Source organism: Myotis brandtii, unplaced genomic scaffold, assembly GCF_000412655.1.
Source record: "Myotis brandtii unplaced genomic scaffold, ASM41265v1 scaffold358, whole genome shotgun sequence".
NCBI lineage: Eukaryota > Metazoa > Chordata > Mammalia > Chiroptera > Vespertilionidae > Myotis > Myotis brandtii.
In genome coordinates, this window is record NW_005363772.1 from 3,186,014 (window position 1) to 3,210,051 (window position 24,038).

The 24,038-nt window shown below is 38.3% G+C and overlaps 1 protein-coding gene across 7 annotated transcripts in view; it reads right to left on the reverse strand.

The window, feature by feature from the left end:
• ITPR2 (inositol 1,4,5-trisphosphate receptor, type 2) overlaps positions 1–24,038 on the reverse strand; it is a 401,602-nt gene that overhangs the window by 270,287 nt on the left and 107,277 nt on the right. For all 7 annotated transcript variants that reach the window (XM_014544263.1, XM_014544267.1, XM_014544268.1 and 4 more), the window contains 5 exons: positions 23,052–23,171; positions 22,752–22,937; positions 21,412–21,663; positions 20,817–20,961; positions 19,185–19,335 (listed from right to left, as the gene is read on the reverse strand). In XM_014544263.1, the coding sequence (XP_014399749.1) occupies positions 19,185–19,335; positions 20,817–20,961; positions 21,412–21,663; positions 22,752–22,937; positions 23,052–23,171 (854 nt within the window). The remainder of the gene's footprint in view (positions 1–19,184; positions 19,336–20,816; positions 20,962–21,411; positions 21,664–22,751; positions 22,938–23,051; positions 23,172–24,038) is intronic.

Genomic DNA, 24,038 nt, shown 5'->3' on the forward strand with positions numbered 1-24,038 from the left:
ACAAAAAAATTGGAAATTTCCAAGTTTGGATAAGGTTGAGACAAAGAATTTCAGACAGCCCTATTTTATCAGAATAACCTCAAGGCAGAATACTTCCTTGTCTGTGGCTCTCAAACCACCATAGAAATTGAGTACTGTATTTCCAAATCCCCCCGCCCCGTTTGCTACATGGATTTGCAGGGATGCACATCTGGTTGCTGGCAATGGTTAGAGGTCATCCATGTTCAACCAACACATTTATCCGAAACCTGATTTGAGTGTGTATATGTGTTCACCTCCAAGAGATGCTTTCTCACCACTAACGCAGAGCAGGCTCCTTTGTTATTCTTACCCCTGCTTCACACAGAAATCCTTGGCACCCATAGTGTCTGCATCTTATTTAGATTTGCATGGAAAATAACAATTTAATCCAAACGATTATTACACAGAAAGTTAGCCCAGACAATCCTTCCCCCAATATAGATCCTGTCACCAAGACATTAAAACCAAGAGGCCAGAAACATAATAATATGTAACACATGTTGTCAATGAAATGGAAGGGTTCATTCCTGTTGTACCACATGCTTAGATGCCTGGAGCATGTGGCTACCACAAAACTTCCCTGACATCTCCATGTACGGCCAACTCAGAGGTCTCAAATTAAAAGATGCTATATTTCCTGATTGCTTGGTGGTGAGAAGTGCTTAAATTGTGAACGACTACAGCTTGAAACACATAAGTCAAACGCCACATAAATCACAGACGGGCAAGGCTCTGATATCCATTTTTCTACAGAAAATTTTCTAATTCTAGACGAAGTCAGAGATGATCAGACATCAACATTGCAAAAGAAAAAACCTTACTAGTTCTCTTCTCAACGATAATTACTTTTCAGTAAAACTGCTACTGTATTATAATATAAATCCTCTGGACAAATTATAGCCTAGAAATTCAGCTTTTCTATGTCTTTTATACTAACCCAGAAGCCAGAATTTGGATTTATGCATAAAGTGTATGGAAGTGGTTTGAAAATATGGAAGTCATCTTTGTTAAGTAAAAGTGTGAAGGAATTGCTTAGAAAAAAAAGCAGATGGACTTTTTAGGTTCTTCCGTTACATGATCATATAGATATTTTCACTAATCCTAAAGCCTTCAAGAGATATAGTAAGTACATATTAGTAATGATGATTGGGAATAGATTGAGAATACATTGTTTCTTTGATGGTTCCAATGAGCCAAGTTTACATGACCAATTCCAGAGAAGTGGGAAGCAATAAGGAATTTAAATAACACTAAAGCTGTACTAATCGTAATTTAACTTTTCTCTATTCAATAGTCATTTTACTTCCAGTGATCACTATTGGATTAAACAATTGTTAACAGTTATATGGTTTATAGAGGTATAAGACATTTAACAAGATCTTAACTTGATTTAAATTTACCTTATGACCATTGTAGTTTTATTTTAAGTCATCTTTAACTGTTATCTCTTTCTATGAGAAATACTTTCCTCCTATGAGCACATAGAATGATAATTTGAATTTTCTAGTTATTCAGATTTCAGATAAAGAGACAACCTTCTGAGCACTCATAAGAGAAAATAGCTTTTTGATTGGAAGAATTCTGTGCATAATTGTTCATAGTGGTTTCACTGTTCTATGACTACTAAAGTCAGCTCAATGTTATAGTGATAAAAGCCAAAATATAAATAATCTGAAAACCACTCTTATTTCCCTGAAATGTATTTTTTTACAGTTGGATTTGAATAAATGCATCTGCTGTTATAATAATTCATTTGAAACACAATGATGTTAAACCATAAAGATATGACTCAAGCCTGGCCAGCATATCTTAGTGGTTCAACATTGACCAGTGAACCAGGAGGTCACGGTTCGATTAGCCTGTCAGGGTACATGCCTGGGTTGCAAGCTCGATCCCCAGTATAGGGTGTGCAGAAGGCAACCAATCAACGATTCTCTCTCATCATTGATGTTTCTACTCTCTCTCTCCCTCTCCTTTCTTCTCTGAAATCAGTAAAAATATATTTTTAAAAAAGAAATATGACTCAGGAAGTCTTCCTACTTCCTAGCCCTGCTGAGCAGCTCCTTCTAAACTCCGCTGGCTTGAAAACGCCTACACTCTAGAACTGGAGTTCTCTGTTTCGAACATTCTCTGCGGCAGTGCTTCCTCCAAGTGATTATGAGTCTGGGTTATAAAATAGCTTTTCTGTATGCAAAGAAAACAAAAGCATTAACACAAGATCCAAGCCTTAATTAAGCTAGTAATGTAAGCAGAGGAAAAGGTAACATGGATTAAAGGGAAGATCAGAATTTAACCCCCTAAGAACAACAGATGAGCAGCACTTCCAGTTTCAAGTTAGAGCACAGGGTTTTTGCAGAGCTAAAGATCCAGTCCCCATCGAGTTTTTACTCCACCTGCTGGACCTGGAATAAACTTGCTATTATTTCTTTGCCTGGAGTTACCTTACCCAAGTTGGCCACTGCGCTTGCTCCCTCAGTCCTTTCTGATTCCTGGTAAATATCACCTCCTCAGATCAATGTCACTCGCTCTAAAGGACTGCCATCACCTGCCTTACATCTCAGTCATGGCATTATCACTGTCACACATCATATTTTATATTTGTTGATGGTTTTATTGTCTCCCCCCTCAAAAAAGAACAGATGCACCATGAAGACAGGGATTCGGCTGGTTTAGTGCTGTCTCCAACAGCTAGAATATGTCTGACATCCAACAGTCAATAAATGCTTGTTAGATTCATATACACACAAAAAGGAAAAGATTAGGTTAACAAATGAATTAATAAAAATGAGAATGACTTTTTTATAAGGCTTGCATACAAATTAAATGTCATTACATTATAGGTATGTCGTTTTTCATCAAGGTGAGTTCTTGCTTCCTTTCCTTTATACTTCCCTAAATTTCTTCAAAAAACATATATGATTTCATATTACTTTAAAACTTACTTGTTAAAAAGAAAAAACTATAAAATATAACAATGAGGTAAAGTTAAACAATGAATCTGCCTTTATTAAGCGCACATCGAATCCCATGTACTTTGCTAAGCCACATACACCCTTCATAGCAGGGTAGGGGGTTTGGGGAAGTGACAAAGCCTCAGGTTAAAGTCAACCGATGTTATCATGCATCTTTTCCCCCACGCTCTGCTGCTTCACTAAAAGACCATCAACTTACAAGTTTCTAAAGATTTCATACTAGAACTCGGAAAACCTACCAAATGCAAAAAGAAAATATTCCAATTAACAATCTGTACTGAAAATGTGGAGTTACTATTAATCAATAAATTTGCTCACATTATTCCCAAGTGATTTTATCCAACCAGTTATGATTATATAATGGGCCACACACTACTTGTGGAATTTTGTTTATATTATACAATTTAATTTTAAGGGCATCCATTGTTCAGAAAGCATTTATTAAGAAGGCCCTGTTCATCTGGCTCTATACCATGAGCACAGGGGATGGAAGGACATAAGAGAAGTAGAAGAATTTACAATATGGCTAGGAAAACATAATACATGTCCAAAAAGGAGATTAAGAACAAATAAAAGGCAGATGAGACACGACTAATATAGCGTGGGCAGTACACAAAATTGCTTAGGAAATGTCTTTAATTGGGAAAATTATCTTAGGATAAGGAAAGTGAAGAGTAGATTCACTGAGGAAATATAATTTTGACCTAGGTCTTGAATGGAGTGAAGGATTTAGATTACCGTAGTGTGACCTTCGTCTAATTACTTCATCATCCAATGTTCAGAATCTTAATCCTAATAAGATATGTTCCAATTTCTTGTGAGGAAAAAATTATACAAGATGTGCAAAACCATCATGAAGAATTAAAACTGCCACATAGTTGTAAAGTATTATTTCAAAATAAAAAGTGGAGAATATGTGCATGCTTTCACTACACCACTGAAAAACAAGTCTTCTCAATTTCATTATATTCTATTGTAGTGATCACCACCTTACTAATGAATGAATATATGCGGTTCCAAAACATAATCACAGCTCATAGCTTCTTACACCATGGATGACTGACACACAATATCACCTCTAAAAGGAAAAGTCCTTCAGAGGAGCAGTTTATAAAGAGTACTCAATGGATAAAGTAGATAATTTGACACCTAATTTTCTTCACTCCAAATAAACACTCACTGAATACATTGTGTTGATAACCCATTTACAGATTCCAACTGTCCAAGAGCTTAGAAATAGAACAAAGGCAAAACCTATTGAAAACATGATACTAACATACAGTAGTGTTATTACCCATCTTTTTCTGAATATCAAAGTAGACTGCTTAGCAGAAACTTTCCCATCCCACACCCTAAAGAAGTATTATTCAAAGGATGAGTTGAAAAAGAAATTCATACAAAACAGTGGTTGAGTTCTACATCTTATTTTGGATTTCATCACTGTCAAAGACTGACAAAGTCATTTCAATATTCGAAACCTCAAGATTTTAACTTGTGAAGCTGATTTTTAATTCTTAATAGTTGGTAATCCAAGTGAATTTACATGCTAAATGAGTTTTACAATTAATTTAAATTAATTAGTAATTTAAATATAGTGAAATGCACAGATCTTTAATAAAAGGTTTCAGAAGTTTTGACAAGTCTTTGCCCATAGAAACTACACTAGTCATCCAGATACTGAACATTTTCATTACTCTGGAAATCTCCTTTGTGCCCTTTCCCAGTTAATCCCCTTTACATTCCCCTCTCCGTCACCAACAAAAGCTCTTAGAGGCACATATGTTGAATAATGTAAATATGATTTGAGTTCAATGATTATAGCCAAAGAGTATACTCAAATCATTGTTAGAGTACAGAAAATCATACTCAAATCATTGTTAGAGTGCAGAAGGACCTCTGGTTTCTCTCTGCTCTGTTGTTGCCTCGACCAGATAAATATTTTTGTCAATGATGGGTGAAGTAGCATGATTCTCAAATGCAAAGATAATATGAAACAAGAAGGATAACTAACACAGTGAATGACTCCATCAAATCCCAAACTACAGCAACAGGATGGACACTAATAGGTTAAATACAAGATAAAATCAAAATATAAAATATCCTGCACTTAGGTTAAAATAAAATCAACTGAGTCCTAGCTGGTTTGGCTCAGTGGATAGAGCGTCGGCCTGTGGACTGAAGGGTCCCGAGTTCGATTCTGATCAAGGGCACATGCCCAGGTTGCGGGATCGATCCCCAGTGGGGGGCATGCAGGAGGCAGCCAATCAATGATTCTCTCTTATCATTGGTGTTTCTCTCTCTCTCCCTCTTCCTTCTTCTCTGAAATCAATAAAAATATTTTTTTAAATCAACTGAGTATATGATGGGGAAAATGTTATGTAACAGCACAAATTAGAACTTTAGTTATGTTCAAATTCAGTAAGGATCAATACTATTCATCATTACCAGAAACACGCATTTTCAAGTAGGCTGCATTACAAAAGTAAAGTATTCAAAATGAATGAGAAAATAGCTGTCCTTGCCTCTGTGCTGGTCAAACCAGTGATCAATGATGTATGAATCATAAGAGGAAGTATTAAAGCAACTGCAGAAGACTGCACTGAGCGGAGAAAACACTCGGGTGACATGCTGACCAATTTCACATATAGAAAGAACTGACATGTGGAAGTGATGTTAAATGTCCATGTGGCTCCGGGGAACAAAAGTAGGGCTGCTTGTTTGAAGTTAGAGGGAGGTATACTTCAGATAACCTAACAAAAGAGACCTAATAATTGGAGCTGCTGGAAATAAGAGAGACTTGCCTTTTGCAGCAATAAAACCTTGGTTGCTCAGGTGTTAGAGGAGATCCCAGAAGACCATTTGTAATGGGTGTTACATGAAGGTCTGAAATTCATTCTACAATCACTTTCTATGCGAAGGTTCTGTAAATATGTTTGGGTTCCATAGTGTGCCTTATTGTAGGTCACAGGTACTCTCTTGACCAGAAATTGAAAGAACTGGCAAACCTACCCCAGCTTATTAACTAACACCTTGAGGCAACTGATTCTGAGGCTCAACTAATATTTATAATTTGAGAAATCCATTGGAATAGAGAGGAGGTGAGGACAACGTGGTCCTCTTTAATCCTTCTCATTTTTTGTCATCCCTAGGTATTGATTTTGTCCTAGTAACTCAGTTTGGTAGTATTAGTAGCACTTCCTAGGCGCTAGCAGTCATTCACACCACTCCTCGGTAACTCCAGACGTTTCAGAGTCACTGTGCAGCTTAAATAATAAGAATAAACTCCAGCCCTAGCTAGTTTGGCTCAGTGGATAAAGCATCGGCCTGCGGACTGAAGGGTCCCAGGTCCGATTCCGGTCAAGGGCATGTACCTTGGTTGCGGGCACATCCCCAGTAGGGGGTGTGCAGGAGGCAGCTGATCGATGTTTCTCTCTCATCGATGTTTCTAACTCTCTATCCCTCTCCCTTCTTCTCTGTAAAAAATCAATAAAAATTTTTTTTTTAAAAAAAGAAGGCCATCATAAAAAAAAAAAAAAAGAATAAACTCCACACTAAACTTCACCCACAGTGTGCTGATACGAAGGCGGGTCTGGGTGTAAAAACTTATTTTAACTTAGATTAAGTTAAATCGAAGTCTTTAGTAATCACCTGCTGTTTTATACAAAACTTTCTTGGGAAACTTGGAAAAAGTAGAAAACAGAGTCTCTGCTGACGAAGAAGTCATCTGTACAGAAAGCAGTGTGATAATAGCATAAAGAGCATAAACTGTAGAGCTGTAGGGTGTTTTTAAAAAGGGAAGAAAAAGAAAAGAAACTTGAATTCAAAATTTGGCTCAGCAAGCTGCAAGCTGTATGGTCCCAGGCAACACATTTGACCTCTCTAAGAGCCCATTTCCTGGGCAAAATAGTTACCATAGTAACCAACTTGCTGGATTGTGAAAAGGATTAAAGACAAAAATAGGCAAAAGATCTAAAGGTGTGCTCGGTGTTGAATATAAATCCTAGGTACCCTTATTTAGTAATGCTTTGCCAAATGCTTGGCCTGGCACATGGTAGAAACGCAGTATAAAATAGACATATTTCACAGTTATTCTTCACCTATTTTTATATATGCATTTGATTTTTTAAAGGAGCCTGGCATAGATCATGTGTTTGAAACTCTCTGTTTCCTATGAGATCTTAATCTTGACTTACAGTTTTGCCAGCCATGGTACTTTTCTGGAAGATACGGATGATGGGTGCTGGGGTGGCCCTGCCCAGATTCCCTTTCAGGCAAGGAGGACGATCGTCTCTCAGTTGCTACACAAGCCTCCTGGAGGACAGCCCTCCAGTGTCAGCCCTCTAATGGGGACTGACTAGTCTGAACACAGCTCCTCAAGCAAGGCCACAAGTCCACCCCAGGGGGGCCACAGGGGCATAAAGGCTCAGCCCCTTCGCCCCAATGGGAGACGACTCTGAAAGGACATCCCAGTTTCAAACCATCAGGAGCCTCCACTATGACTGCATCTCAACCCTATTTCTCACTTTGCCCAATCCTGTCACGTCCATTCCACTGGTGTTCATCCTAACAGCTCACCCTAATAAATCTCCTTCTACTACTCTCTATCTGAGTCCGCTTCCTAGGGAACAAAACCTGCAATCAGTAATTCTGGAGCTGCTGGGAGACAGTTGTCATGGTTGTTGTCATTTAAAAATCAGTGCAAGAATCGCAAGGCATGGTTTTGCTTTCCGCGGTTTCAGTTACTCACAGACCACCATGGTCAACTACAGTCTGAAAATATTAAATGGAAAATTCCAAAAATAAACAATTCATAAATTTTAAATTGCACGTCATTCTGAGTAGTGTGATGAAATTTCCTACTATCCCTCTCTTAGGATGTGAATCATCCCTTTATCTAGCGTCTTCATGTTGTAGCCTTCTTGGTTATCAGACTGACTGTCATGGTGTTACAGTGCTTGTGTTTAAGTAACTTATTTAACTTAATAATGGCCCCAAAGCACAATAGTAGTGATGCTAGCAATTGAAATATGCTAAAAAGAAGCCATAAAGTGCTTCCTATGAGTGAAAATGTATACATATATAGGAAAAAACATAGCATATATAGGGTTTGGTACTACCCATAGTTTTGGGCCACCAACTGTGGATCTTGGAACAAATCCCCATGAATAAGGGGAGATTGTTGTACACATATACACAAAGGAACAAGAGAAAGCCATCACTGTGATAGGACCGCCTACTTGTTCTTGTGTCTTCTTCGAGTCTACAGCTTCCTTTACTAGAAGTACGTGAATTGCATAGAGAGAAGTGTGGGCAGAGGGAGCAGCATATGGGAAGTAGCCAGGTGTGAGGAACAAGACACATAGTGGAGATAAAAGAGTTCTATCGGAAGCAAAGGGACATCGTTGAGAGCAAAGATGAGGGAGAACAGGTAGAGGAAGGCCATCTAAAAGAGAATCTTGAGAGGCAGAATGGTGCTGGGAAAAATTAAGTCCAGAAACCAATAAAAGGGATTTCAAATGAGGAATGATAATTGTGGTATCTTTCCCCTGCAAGTAAAACTTGCTAACACTTCCAAGCACTGTGAGCTCTACTGCAAACTTAAATTCTTCATAGAGACTCGAAAAGAGTTCCGTCGGATGAAAAACTAAAAGGAAATAAGGGCCCTAGCCAGTTTGGCTCAGTGAATAGAGCATCAGCCTGTGGACCAAAGGGTCCCAGGTTCGATTCCGGTCAAAAGCACATACCTTGGTTGCAGGCTTCTCCCCGGCCCGGGCCCTGGTCAGGGCTCGTGCAGGAGGCAACCAATCGATGTGTTTCTCTCACATCAATGCTTCTCTCTGTCTTTCCCTCTCTCCTCCACTCTCCCTAAAAATTAACGGAAAAATGTCCTCAGGTGAAGATTAATGGGAAAAAAAAAAAAAAGAAAAGAAGGGGCACTAAAGAGTCCTTAATATGAAAACTGCCTCATACCTTAGGCACGTGCCCTTTGGTTATGGTCACTGTACTAAACCTTCTTTCTGTTCTTTCTCATTCCCTCCCTCCCCTCCCTGCTCACCTGGCACCCAGATAAGTCCCTCCCTGCTTGCTTGCTTTTTGAGACACACTCAATATTTTAAGTGAACTAAAGCTTTTGGTTTCAAAGCATTCTAGCTGGTGTCTTTCCACAGAGCAATCCCAGCTGTTAACCAGGAGATATGCTTCATGGATATGTGTTACAAGGTGTGCTCTGCAATACGCATTAAAAAGAACAGCACTCAGTGAGTGAATGAGAATTGCATACTAATCTTGGGAGAATCACAATTTTGAACTGAAAGCAATGATAGAGATCATATGTAGACTCACCTCCTCCTAATTTGATAAAGGAAGAAACTGTTTTGTGGCAGATTTTTGCCTGCAAATACTTTCTTCCTTTCCCGCCCATATAACAATATCAAGAAATGTTTCTGCTCCACCTCCCATCTCAATTTCCCTTCTCCTTTTTAATAGCAACTACACTGCCAGAAAAAGCGTTTTAAGGTGGATCATGTGAAGTCCCTGACAATGCAAAACGAAAAAAGTTGAAGCAGCGGCAGTTCTTTGCTTCGAGATGGAGAGTTAGCATGCTCTTACTCTCTTTCCCAAACCTCCTGCAGTGGTCGGCAAACTGCGGCTCAGCAAACCACAACTCACGAGCCACATGCGGCTCTTTGGCCCCTTGAGTGTGGCTCTTCCACAAAATATCGACTTCTGCACTTGGGCCACGAAGTTTCAATCGCACTGTACGTGGGCGCCTGCATGTGGTATTTTGTGGAAGAGCCACACTCAAGAAGCCAAAGAGCCGCATGTGGCTCGCGAGCCGCGGTTTGCCAACCACGGTCCTAAGGCAAAGGGGTGCTTTTGGACATACATATCTCCAAAGTGCCTCTCACTACCCACTATCCTTCTCTCTCCCCTGGGTTGGGCCCACAGGATTGTAAGTCACCTAGGGCAGCTCCAATCCTTTAAGGCAGGGGTGGGAACCTTTTTTTTCTCCAAAGGGTCATTTGGATATTTATAACATCATTCATGGGCTATACAAAATAATCAACTTAAAAATTATCCTGTTATATTTGGTCAAACATTTAATTAACTCACCCCTAATGCCTTGGCAAGGGCAGGCCAAATGATTTTGCGGGCCTTGTATGGCCCTCGCGCCGAACGTTCCCCATCCCTGCCTTAAGGGCAGGAGGATAATGTCAGGCTATGGTTACCTGTGTCTTCTTCTCTAAGAACAAAGGCACTTCAGCTCCAAACCTGAAACTTCAAAGGAAAGAAAATCCTAATAGAACATGGAATTCTCCACTGATATTTTTTCTTAGTGGTTTCCCATTTTCAATATTATAACATGTACGACAACAAAAGAAAACTGGGTGATGAACTGGGAAGAGGTCCACATTTCAGGGCTTGAGTATATAAAGTCCCAAGAGTTTGGAGTTGTGGAAAAGCAAAATGATAGGAGACAAAAGGAACTATTTAGCTCTTGTTTCGTCTTTTGGCAGTTTTCTGATATACGGCCTTTTCACGTGTGGTGAGTTCAAGGGCAGAGAGACAATTTTGAAAAGAAATGATAATGGTGGCCCAGACACCCTAACTAGGCCTAAAAGTCACTCAGTGGGTAAGACTTTATTACTCTATGTTGGGGGTCCAAATGTGAACAGCAGTTTATTCAAACAACAAACAGATAAGGTGAAGGCTACAGAACGAATAACTAAATACTACAAATTAGACCCAAGCCACTTCCAGTCTGTGTCAAGTTCTATACTCTGTTCAAATGGAGATGATACTCTCCCCAACCAGAGTTCACATGTTATGTTGCTCATTAGAAGAATGTGTCAGTCACACTTGTCCTCAACTATTTAAATGACTCTCTAGTAGAACAAAATGCATATACCGACCCTGCTATAAAAAGTGGTCTCAATTAGTAGCAGCATCCATCCTTAGACTGTGCATGTAGATAAGAGAAAAATGTATAATTTTTTTAAATGGAATGTACTTTCAAAACTGTATTAAAAACACCCAGTTTATCAGCCGGTGTATACATTTGTTTTGAACTTCTATACATGACAAAAAAGAACTCTGCTTGACATAATCCTTCAACCCAAAAGATCAATTATACTGAATGGTGCCTGTGCATTTTACTAGTAAATCACTGAGAGCAAATGATAGGTATTAGGCAAAGCAAATTGACTCAACAACATAGCCTGCTGGGAGTGAATACATTTGTTTGGAAACAATATTTCTTTCCTTAAGTGAGACATAGCCAACGAAAGGTACCGGATTGATAGTTCTGAAGATTAGAATCTCCTGTTTCACTGCAGTCCCGGCCAGGGTAGTGCCACTCCCTGCGTCTCCCTGTGAGCATGCCTGGATGATTTTCTGAATGGACCACCTCTGGGAAACAAAAATGAAAAGCTGCTTCTAGCCTAGTAATTTCTGCTGAGCATGCCAACTAAAAGCCACCCTGATGGTGAGCAGCCACAGCGTGGGGGCCTGACTCAGACCCCAACCAGCTCCAGAATGAGGACAACTCACAGAGGTGGGCTGCGCTGGACCCAGAGAAGAGAAACTTCTGTAATTGCCACTTTCCAAGCCAGCCATCCCCACGGCCTGAACCACTCATCACGGACATCTAAACCTGCAGGATTTCCCAGAAAAACAAAGGCAGGCTGCACATGCACACTCTACTGAAGACAGGGCCGCCGAGGCCAGCAGGAATGGAACTCCGGGAAAGGTACGCCTTTTCCTCCGAGCATACCTCTTCTTCCACTCCCCTGGGTCCGACCTGCCAAACAACCACTGAACACATTTCTCTGAATGTCCAACCCCTACTGGGCTGGGGCAGAATTAATAAGAGGTAAGTGGATCAGAAGAATAAAAAAAGACCTGGTTCTACTGCACAAAAATTTCCAGACACAGTAGGAGAAAAGAAAAGTGTTATCATTGCTTGAAGGAACTGGTTGGTCTAGAAAGAATGCTTATGAAATTTATGTTTAAAATCTTGTGCTTTGCAACATGAATTCTAATTGAAAATAAGGTTTCACTAAAATAGGAAAATATAATCCAGATCATCCTATATAATAAAAGGATAATATGCAAATTGACTGCAATGGCAGAATGACCGGAATGACGAGTCACTATGATACGCACTGACCACCAGGGGGCAGACACTCAACGCAGGAGCTGCCCCCTGGTGGTCAGTGCGTTCCCACAAGGGGAGCTCCGCTCAGCCACAAGCAGGGCAAGCAGCAGTGGTGGGAGGGCTCACGGGCTGCCAGAGGAATGTCTGACTGATAGCTTAGGCCCAATTCCCCCTGGGAGTGAGCCTGAGCTGGCAGGTGGACATCCCCTAAGGGGTCCTGGACTGCGAGTGCATGAATTTCCGTGCACTGGGTCTCTAGTTTGAATATAAAAGAGCCAAGATGACCCCATACTGGGTACTATAATGTGGCCACATTACATGGCCCTATGAGCTGTTCTTTAAAAGAAGTTCTTTTTTTCCCCAGGTACTTTCCATAATCTGGGATTTCCTCTCTGGAATCAACCTCTGTCTCACCCTGCACCACAAGAATTTTTTCCCAGGCCTGACGATCCTGTCTCCACATTTGGAGATTCCAGAAATGTGTTCTCTCTTGCTTCTTTTGTTAAAAATTTATGGAGTCTAATAGACCTTTTGTTAGGAATTTATAGTCTAACAAAACTCAGCTTTAATAACACGCCTTCTAGTAGAGTTATGATATAATGCTTTAATGTTGAAGTGTCGGCTTACATATAATAAATCATTTTCCTTCTGGGCTAATTATTTAATTTACGAACTTTTCTGTTTTGGAATACTTTCAAGTTTATGGGAAGAGCTGCAAGAATTGTACAAAGAATTCCTATAATGCCCTCTGCCCAGAATTGTCAGAATCACAAATTCTGACACATTTATGTCCTCCCTCGGTCTCGCACTCTCTCTCTCTCTCTATGTGTGCGTACTATAATATTTTTCCTGCAATATGTGAAGGTTAGTTGCAGACATGGTGACCTTTTAACCTTTAATTCTTCAGCATGTATTTGCTAAAAACAAGTACATTCTCTTACATACTACTATAAAAATTCAGAAAATCTAACCAATAAATACTACAACCTAATATACAATACATATTCAAATGCCACCAATCGTGCCAATGTTTCTGTAGATAATATTTTTCTTAATCCACAATTACATATTGTATTTAGTTGTCTTGTCTCTTTAATCTCCTTTAATCAGAAACAGTTTCTCAGCCTTTACCTTACATGACATTGACATTTTTTCAGTTCAAGCCAGTTTTTCTATTAAATGTCCCACAATTTATACTTCTCTGCTAATTCCTCATGATTAGTTGGGTATTATGAATTTTTGTCAGGAATAGGAGATCGGTGATGTTGTGTGCATCACATCTAGAGGCACAGAATGCTGCTTTGTCCCCTTTTTTTAAATTTTAACCTCTGTATTTTGTTTACTTAAAGAATATATTAAAAGACTGATCCCCTACATAAGTGTTAACTTTAAAATTTATGAACCAAAATTCCAAGTTCAATAACAATTTTCTAAAATAGAATCTCAATGGGCAAATAAATGATCAAGTGGTGCAAAGGACAGAAAGACTTATTTCTTGCAATTTAATTATTAGGAATGCAGTTTTACTGACTAAGGAATCTCCCTGAATATGCTTGTCTATATTAGTACTTGAAAAGGAAACTTTTTACTAAACAATCTGAAATCCATGCATAACTCAATACATCTGCACTATTGGCAACTTTAAGACCAAATAATATATCCCTGTGAGTCCATTCTTTCCTATTCTATGTAGTGTAAAAATAAAGCCACATAAACACTTTTTCAAACCCACCTCAAGGCAATATTGACAAAAAGGACAGTACTTTATGTTTTGTCTTGCAAGTATATATGCTCCAAAGAAATCTAGATTGGAACGTTTAACTAAAAAAGCATTGTCCTTCCAAATGTATGCAAGTTAATGATACTAAATAAGCATTTGATGTTAGAACAGCAAAAATGACTCCTTGAGAAGAAATGAAGAAAGCTTCTCTCAGGTGTGTCATCTGTGATATAATTATAATTGTTATCAAATCATGCTTAACAACCAACTATATTTTCTCACAGTTAACACCATGTACCGAATCAAAGGAATGTATAAAAGAAGTAATTTACCCTCCAGTTTGCAGATGTCAAGAGAAGTGATCTTAAAAAATAATATAACAGTGATCTTAAAACAGTGATCTGTAATACTTTCAACAATAAAGATAAACTAAAAAAAAAACTATGTTCCTTCAATTCAAATTAATTTCAATACAAGAACTAAAATAAAATATTTCATGTATATTTACTACTCTATTGGTGGATAAGCACATTTAGATTCCAAAAATATAGTCAAGATCCACAAACCCCCTTCCACAAATTAGGAGAATGAATTTCCTCAAATGAAAAGAAGCTGCTCTACATGACATACCAGTCTCAAAAGGGAGAAACCACTTGAGTTTGGGTTTGTGCAGTACACGTATGGGTATTTCTATAGGCACAACAAGAAGTTTCTTAGAAAATTATACTTATAAAAACTATCATGAATCATTTTTAATACTGGAATAAAACTATGGTGTTTCATACTTTAATAATGAAGTAAAATAGTGTGTGTCATAGTTAAGCACAAGTCACACTACATGGGAGGTAATCCATGTACAATCACTTAGCACACAGAGTGCTCAATGATTACTAGCTTGATAGATAGAAATATAGAAAGTATATTTCTATAAGCCAACAAACGATTTAAATTATCTAGCGTTACTTTTCCTTTGGCTTCCAACACAACACATTCTCCTGGTTTTCCTCTTGATGCACCAACCACTCTGTCCCAGTCTCTGGCTGGCTCCTGCTCTATCTCATAGGTCAATGTTGGAGTATCCAAGGATGCAATCCTTAGTCCACATTTCTTCCCAACCAGAAATCCCTCCCTACATGACCTTCTTCAGTCTGCTATCTTGAATGTCTTCTATGCATTGATTCTCACATTTATATTTTCTAGCCTGACATTACCCTAAATTTCATTCATATATCCAACTGTCAACATAGCACCTCCACTTAAATGCCAATAGGCATTTCGAACCTAACATGCCCAAACAGAAATCCTGATTTCCCCTCCAACCCCACTCATCCACTAGTCTTTCTCATCTCACTAAGTAGTACCACATTCACCCTCTGCTAATCAAAACTTGGGCATAATCCTTCATTATCCTCTTTCCCATTCCACCTCCAAGCCCTTTCAGTAAAGACTAAAATTCCAAATGTATCCACTTCTCAGCCCTTCTACCACCACAATCCTAGTTTAACACCATCATCCAATTCCCCAACAGCCTCCAACCTATGGTCTTTCTAACACTATGCCTACATAGACCTTTTCTATTCTCCATTCTGCAGCCAAAGTTATCAGATTATATCAATCCCTTCTCAAACCCCTCCTCCAAAGGTTACTCATCAAACTCAGAACCAAATTCAAATTCAAGATCTGTGAGGTTCTACAATCTGGGCTTCTTCAACCTCCTCTCCTACTATTCTCCCCTCCTCTCATCTTACCTCAGCCAAAATGACCTTCCTGCTGCTCCTCACACAGATCAAGCTTACTCTGCCTCAGGACTTTCTTCCTTGCTGCACATAGGCATCTGCTCAAGCATTAGAGAAGTTGTTCAATCCACTCTAGCTAAAAATAATTGTAACCAATTTTGTTTTTCTTCATAGCATTATCTGATGTTACAGGGTATATTCATTTGTTTATCATCTGAACATCTCCCCAAAGAGAGGCAACAGGGGGTGGGGCCTGCCAATTTATTTATTAACTGTCTGTCCTCCCTGTGGTTAAGGACTTGGTTTATCTTGCTCATTGTTTAGTCTCAGTGACTTGAACAGTGTCTGGCATGCAACAGTTATTCAATACATTCTTACTGAATAAATTAATTAATGGTTCTCAGGCAGCTAAAAGATTAGTTAAGATATCCAGAGGTAAATGGAGTTCATAAGAACATATGGTAATTATAAAGTATTTCAAAGAGTAAAAATGTGTCTTAGAGGGCAGGCATAGACAGAACAATGGAAAGTACATATAAGATAGCAAATTTTGCCCTGGCAGGGTGGTTCAGTTGGTTAGAGCATCCAGCATACACCAAAAAGGTAGTGGGTTCCCCATAGGGCACATACCTAGATTATGGGTTTGATCCCAAGTTGGGGCATGTACAGTAGGCAACCGATTGATGTTTCTCTCTAACATAGATATTTCTCTCTCTCCTTTTCCCTCTAAATTTAATAAAAACATATCTTCAGGAGAGGATTTTTTAAAAAAAAAAAAAGGTAGCAAATTTTCAGAGGAAGAAAATACTTTCTTTACAGACAAACTCTGAAAGCAAACTATAACCACTGAGACAAAAGTCAAGATCAACTTCTAACTTTTTAAGAATGGTTTCTTTTAAAGTAAACTTGAGATTGTAAAAGCATTTTACCCCCAAATATATATATATTTCCTTTCCTTTTTGTTTCATTTGTTTTCAAAGTGCCCCTCTCTCACCCTTACTACTCTCTTTGAATATATACTATATAATAGTTTTAGTCTGCTGTGTCTAGGAGATTAGCATTCTGGACAATTTCACCACGTAGAATTGAGGTTATCTTTTTATTTACAGAATTTTTTTAATTGCAATTTTAAATATGAGTTCTGTTCTATCATTCTGTTTTTCTTCTTCAAGGACTCCAATTATTCACATGATGGCTCTTCTTTGTTTTCCATTTCAACCACTTTCTCTCTGATCTTTTATAGTTATTTCTTTATATCACTGACATTCTCATCATTGTTCGCCCGCCTCATTCCATGATGCTTATTAAACTTTTGTTCAAGTCTATTCTCCCTTGGATACCTTGTAATTTATTCTGTATTTCTAAAAAATAAATAAATAAAGTCTACCATTTTATTCCGTTTCTACTCTGAGTTCAATCAACTTTAATTTAATTTCTTCTTGTGTACTTTTTCCCATTTTCAAACTTCATTTCTGAATTTGAGGTTCAAGGTGTTTTTCATATCCCATTATTTGTTGAAGGCATTTAATTAAGTTTTGAGTGCCATGTTACAATCTTCTTCTGTGTCATGGTTGCTTTTCAAAGAGGAATTTCCACCAACTGAAATGTTTGGCTTCTCTATTCTATTTTGATCTTGCAGTACTTTCATATAAATGAAGACTGATTACATCTAGCCATTTCTTGGACAAGGTTGACAATATGAACCAGTTTACATATCTTTAGTTCAAGAGCACCCTCTCCTGTATGTGTCGTGAAGTGCCGTTTCTTTAACATTTGGCTTTTTTTTGGGGGGGGGGGGAGTAGAAAAGTTCTACTTTGTTCAATTTCTTGTTTGATTTTATCTTGTGGTATTATATATTTCCCACCTTACTTCTTTTCCCCTCACCAACAAGACCTTAAAGGGTGCTTCTGCCTTACTTTTAATCTTGTTTATCCCTAGAAGCATTTCCTCCCCACCCCCCAACACTGCTATCTGTGTACTCTTAAATCCCTTCCTCTTTACTGAGTGTTTTTATATCGACCTTTTCCTCTTTTAGCATTTTCACACTTAGGATAGACTTTATTTTTCCGAGGGTGATTTTCACACAGTCCCCTTTTGTCCCTTCCACACAATTTTTCCAGAAACCCTGAACTATCCACAAAGATTGATAGTGAAACTCATAAGATGGCTCTACTGAAAACTGATGTTACTTTTCTACATATGGTAACTGAAACTTATACTGTCCTCTGTCTTCTAGCTCTGCTAAAGCTGAGGGATTTATGTGGCTTAATTTGTTTCTCACTGATCTGCACAGTTTCTGGTTTTGGTTTTTGGAAGATGTAAAAGGACTTGAGATTTATATGGCAGCAATTAATTACTTCAGATACCTGGATGTCCTTCATTTATAATTCCTAACCAGATATTTCTTCCTTATGTCTGAAATTAGGTTTCTGGTTTTATTGTTTCAATCTTGCAATGCATATTGTGATGGATACACTGTGTTGCACCCATATCCCCTCTTCAGAGCTGAGGCATCCCTTCCCCTAGCTGCTTGGAATCATGGCTGCTGACTACTCACAGCTGTCATTTAGAGTGACCCTTCCCCAAAGGGAACTGCATTACCCATGGCTACACACCCCCTCCATGCCAAGCCAGCAGTCAATAGCTGGCTGATGCAAGGATCCAAAGCTCAGCTCCCTGTGTTACTTCGTGACTACTCCAAAGGGCCATCCTAGCTGGAGAGTTCCCTATAGGATCTGCTGAGGTCTCAGTGGCACCTGCATTGTGGATCAGCTTCTCTGTCTGCCCAATCCCAACTTCCTCACTTCCTTAGTGGTGTCTATCCTGAATGCACTCTTCAATTTACCTTCTGCAAATATTCTCTACACCTCGGGGCATTTCCAGGGAATCCAACATAAAGACAATCACCATGAAAAAAAAAAGTTTATTGAGTTATGAGCAGGCACAGTTGTAAATGCTCTGAGTATATTGTATACATTCACATCATTCTCACAAAGAAACTGTGAAGAAGATTACTAATATTATCGTCTTCATATCTCAGATGAGAAAAGGAACTCTTGGAAAAGATGAGTATACTGCCCAAGTTAATAATGGCAAAGGCTGGAGCTGAAGCCAGGCACTCTGACTCAAAGCCCATTCTCATCCACTTCACTGCCTCCCACACTGGCTTTGCATTCACTGCTTCTCTGGTATGACGCTCAGTGGGCCCGTTCTTGGCATTTTTCTATGCCCTGCTATGCAGCACAGCCAGCCCATGTCACACACCAGAATGATCATAAATATTAAGATGTTTTTGATCTTTAAACACATAATATTGTCCCTAGTGGATTGGCCATATGTTAATTGCTAAAGATGGAACTCACTGACCTTATAAATTTGTCTCTCAAAATGTTAGCATTACTACATGTTTGTAAATCCAGCCTATTTTCACTGCCCTACCATAGGATTACTTTTTAATTGTTCACATATATTAATTGTTCACATATACACGTTAACAACCACTTCTCTGCATATTTGTTCTATGTCTCACCTCCAAACAATACCAAAAAGAATATAACTTTTTCTCAAAAATTCTTACCTCCATCTTGGAATTTGCTTAATCTTTCAAAATACGATGACATGGGGACCTGTACAATGTCTAGGATAGCTAGAAGTGTTCTTGTGAGCCTTAATAATTCACTGAAACTATAAAATCCAAAGTATATAAGATTCCGAGCCAAGTGGACCACCTTAATTAAAAAAAAAGAGGTAGGGTACAAAAGAAAAGAACAAAAGAAAAAGAAAGAAAAGAAAAACATTAGGAACTAAAATTAACATTGACTTTTTATTATCTAAATTAGAGCCGTTATTTCTAAACATTCTAATTCTCTAACAACTGGAAATTTACATAACTGCAAAAGCAACCACTAATTCTGATTTAAGCTTAGAATTAAATCCAAATAAGACAAGTTCATCAACTTCATCAAAGTCCCACAGTCTCTCATCATTGATGTTTCTATCTCTCTCTCCCTCTCCTTTCCTCTCTGAAATCAATAAAAATCTTTAAAAAAAAGTCCCACCAAGGAAGCAAGAAGACAAGATTTTAGATGTTTAAAGGTGGTTAAAGAAGTTTACATTAGAATTATTTACCTCTTAATTAAGTATTAAATTATTTAAGTCAGTAGGCTACCACTTACTAAATGGTTACATTAATGAATCATTTTAATAAATGGTTATTATCTATGAATTTGTCCAGAATTATATGTTCCCTATGCTGCTTTGTGGCCTTCTGGATACTATATGACACACTAGGTATGAAAGCCAGCTTCCAAGACGGTCCCCAATTCATTCCCCTTCCATATTGTGTCAGGGTTAATCTGTGTGATAAACAAATGCAGCAGAAGTGATGGCATGCACTTCCAAGATTAGGTCATAGATGATTGCAACTTCCATGTTGGGTTCGCTCTCTCTCTCTCTTTTTTTTCCCAGGGGAAGCCAGGCGCCATGCCATAAAGACATAAGCAGCCTGTGAAAAGGCTACCTAGTCAACATCCAGTAAGAGAGCTTGCTTACCAACAATCACATGGGTGAGCCTTAGAAGCCCCAGGTAAATGCCACCACAATCAATATCTTGATTATAATCTCATGAGAGACCCTGAGCCAGAACCCCACAGCTAAGCACTCCCACACTCCTCACCCATAAAAACTAAATGTTTGCTGTACTAAATGTTTGTTACTTTGAGATGCTAAGATTGAGGAGTGATTTTTTACACACCTGTAGGTAGCAAATACACCAGGTAACAAGTAACAGCATCTTCTCTATAGTTTTGTCACTAGATCTCCAAAATGATATTATAACTAGAGGTATTTCAATTCAGTTTAATGAAACTAAAACACCACCTCCATGGATATGAAAAAATGTATCCAAACATATCATAATTACGCAAAACTGTCTTTGTTCATTAAATGCAACAAAGCTTATACAAATGGAACGAAACCAAAAAAAATCAAGAAAAACAGTAGCTAATCATAAATAAAATATTTTGTATTTTGTATAATTAATGCATCAAATCTATTTTTTAATGAATGGCAGAGAGAATCATACCTTCATGAAATAAACTACCTGATTATCAAAGCATCCTAAATGGGGAAAAATCTTTATGTTCAATGTATCTAATTTTTTCACAGGAAAAATTGAATAACTTCATGAATGAATTGTTTCTCAGAATACCTCAAATGTCAGTTTGTTTTTTTCTTTATCTCCAAAAGGGAAGGGCTGATTTACAACTTCTTTCAAGTATTCCTCAACAAATTCCATTGTCAGTGCAAATTTCCTCTTCATATCATTTCTGGAACAGTCAGTTATAGAATCATATCTGCAAAGATAGAATATAAAGCAAGTTAACTGGATTGCAATCATTAAAATAAGAAGATATACATAATTTAACTCCCTGGCTTCTTAAGCTTGGATTGTACTAATCAACCTTCCTAGATGTTGTGTCCTAAGCTGTGCAATGGGGCTATTGTGAAATGAGATTACACAGGTAAAACACCTAACTCGGAGTAAGCCATAACATTAAGTACTCAACCAATTGCTATGCCTATTGGCAATATGATTTCTGTTTATATTTCCAGAAGGATGTTTCTATTATCAAGGGTTGTCACTTTACTTTCTAAAAAAGAGTATCCTGTTTGCATTTGGAAGATAATAACCTGAGTTGGAACACAGAAATGCCTTTCTCTGTATTTTATCTCCAAATTGATGTCATTTTACTTTTATTTCATCTACTGAATATAAAGTCTTCGAGAAATTTTTCCACACATACTCATGAATCGTGATCTTGGTGGGGATTTCCGTCCAGAGCCTGGCATAGCGCACAGGCACCACGGACTCCTGGGGGTCCCGGTCGACGTGCATGTGGAGCATGAGGCGACAGAAAGATGCTCGGAGGTCAAACGGCAGGCTCTCATCCGACATGCACCGCAGGATCAAATCCACCGAGAGCTGTGTCGAAATCTGGTTGATGGCCAGATACTGGCGATCCAAGCACATCCTTGCAAAGAGGTTTAGCTGGTACCTTAAAAATGTAAACAGATAATATCATTTGTCTTGATAAAGTTCTTAAACATCACAGGATCAGTCAGTATCTACTTTTATGACACCAATATTTCCAAGAGTATGTGACACTGGAGTCAATCTTTGTTGGTAGTAGGTTAAGTAATCCAGTAACAACATATACGTGAAATTGTCTCTATGCCCGTTCAGTTGCCATTTCTCTTACTTGGTCCAGCAACATGCGTCTGGTGGAGACAGTCACTGGAGTCTCTGTTCTAGGTTTCCTAGGATCACAGATACACACTGATGACCACGATTACAGCTCACATGAAACTCAGCTCTGGACTCTGGTATCTACACTCTAAGCTTAGATCCACTCAGTTCCTAAATCAAATGTGTTCCACCCAAATGGCATCAGGACACTTAGATTCATCAGCCTCTGAGATCAGCTAGAGCTATAGAAACCAGGGAACAGGAGGCATTCCCTGCCTTTCTTAGATTCCTATCATTTGGGCCCAACTTAACCCAAGGGCTTCTGCCTTGGTTTTCATCCCATAAGTTTAAAGACACCAGCTAGGTTCTTGCTCACAATATACTGACAACCAGAAACTACCATCAGAACTTTGGCTGCCATATGCCACCACTGAATTTGCGTAACTGTAACACTAGAGTCTCTTAAGCCTTAGGTCTCTACATATGTATAAGCACTACATACCCTAAACTACTGGCTACCTCTCTCTGAGGCCACATCTGTAGCTGGATCAGCTTCCCTGCCCCGAGTTCCAGCTCTCTCTCAACTCCATTTCTTAGGTCCTCATATGTCTCTCATATGCACCCATTCCAGTCAGTTATAGAAAAAATCTTTACTGCACAGCAATCCCAACAATTCTAAATTAGTGGGAAATCAGGAAATCGCAAGAAGTATATGTGGAGAACACAGATGTTAACTTTTATTTTTAATATTTTAAATAATACTATATATTTTAGCTACCCTAGTAATGATGACTTTCTTAATTGCTTCTTCCTAGATACCTGACTTTTAGAAGTCTCAGAGAATCTCTTTCAATGAGTATGTGAGATTGAGAACTACAATTCTCTACAATACTTTACCGGTAATAGGTAAGAACTTCTAAATCAGCTTTGGTGCCTTCTTTGGCTTCCTGAGCAAGGTGCCTGATAGCTTTGCCATGAGGTTCCTTGTTGCTGTCAATCCAGTAAAGCCAAACTTCTTCATCATCAATGTCGTCTGAAAGGATGGAGCTCTCCAGCGGGTTGTCCATTTGCATTGAGACCAGCCTTGAAATTAACAACATACAATATCTATTAAGAATTTCACTGAGAAATATGATAAAGAACTACAATGCTTATAAGTAATGAACAGAAAAAGATGACTCCATCATTTGGGCTTACTTGGTTTGAATGAGAATGTCTGCATTGCCTGGGCTCAACATAAATTTGCAGATGAGTTCTTGAGTTACAGGTATAGCGGTGGTATTGGACACACACAGATCTGATAAATAATCCAAAAATCTGGCAAAAAAATTAAATTGAACATTAAGAAAAGGCATTTTATAAAATCATAACAAAAACAAATTTGGGGACATAACAAACGTGACTTGTAAGGTACATTTGTTAGTATTATTTCCATGCACATATTTCTGATGTGTTGCTCATCTACTACATCATGAGAAACATATTAAACATCAAATTATTGTATTTAATACAAATATTTCTAAAAAGGATATAAGCTCACTTCTATTTATTCATCCCACAGCACACTGATTTACAACGTTTAGAAAATCATTTATCTGCCCTAAAGTGAAATAACCCCAGAATTGAATATCAAAACAAAAGCAGATCAAAGCTAATGCTGTCCTGAGTAAAATAGGAATACGTACAGCACACACTTAATCAAAGTGCAATCAGAGGCCCATTTCCACCTGCTAACATTTATTGGCTGTGCTAATTATAATTAGTTAAGAAAATTTTATCAATTGGCTTGGCTTTTCTGCATTCATTTCTCCCAGATAAGGCATCATAGTGTAATACAAAGAGAATATGATGTGGAATCAGAAACCCTTGATATACCGCTGATTCTATTCCTTCCTATTGGGCTATTGTTGAGTAAACTATTCCCTGGTCTTCTTTTTCCTCATCTCTAAAATGTGGATAATAATATACAACCAGTGTACTTTGTGAGAACATGCAAGGAATTAAATGACAAAATGTATATGAATATACTTTAAAGTACTATAAAACTATATGTTTTTACATTTAAATATGTCTAGAAGGGGGTTAGGTCTGCTATAAAGCAATAACTCTTTATCATATGTAATTATTATAGCAACTAGAGGCCCAGTGCACAAAAATTTGTGCACTCGGGGGGGGGGGGGGGCT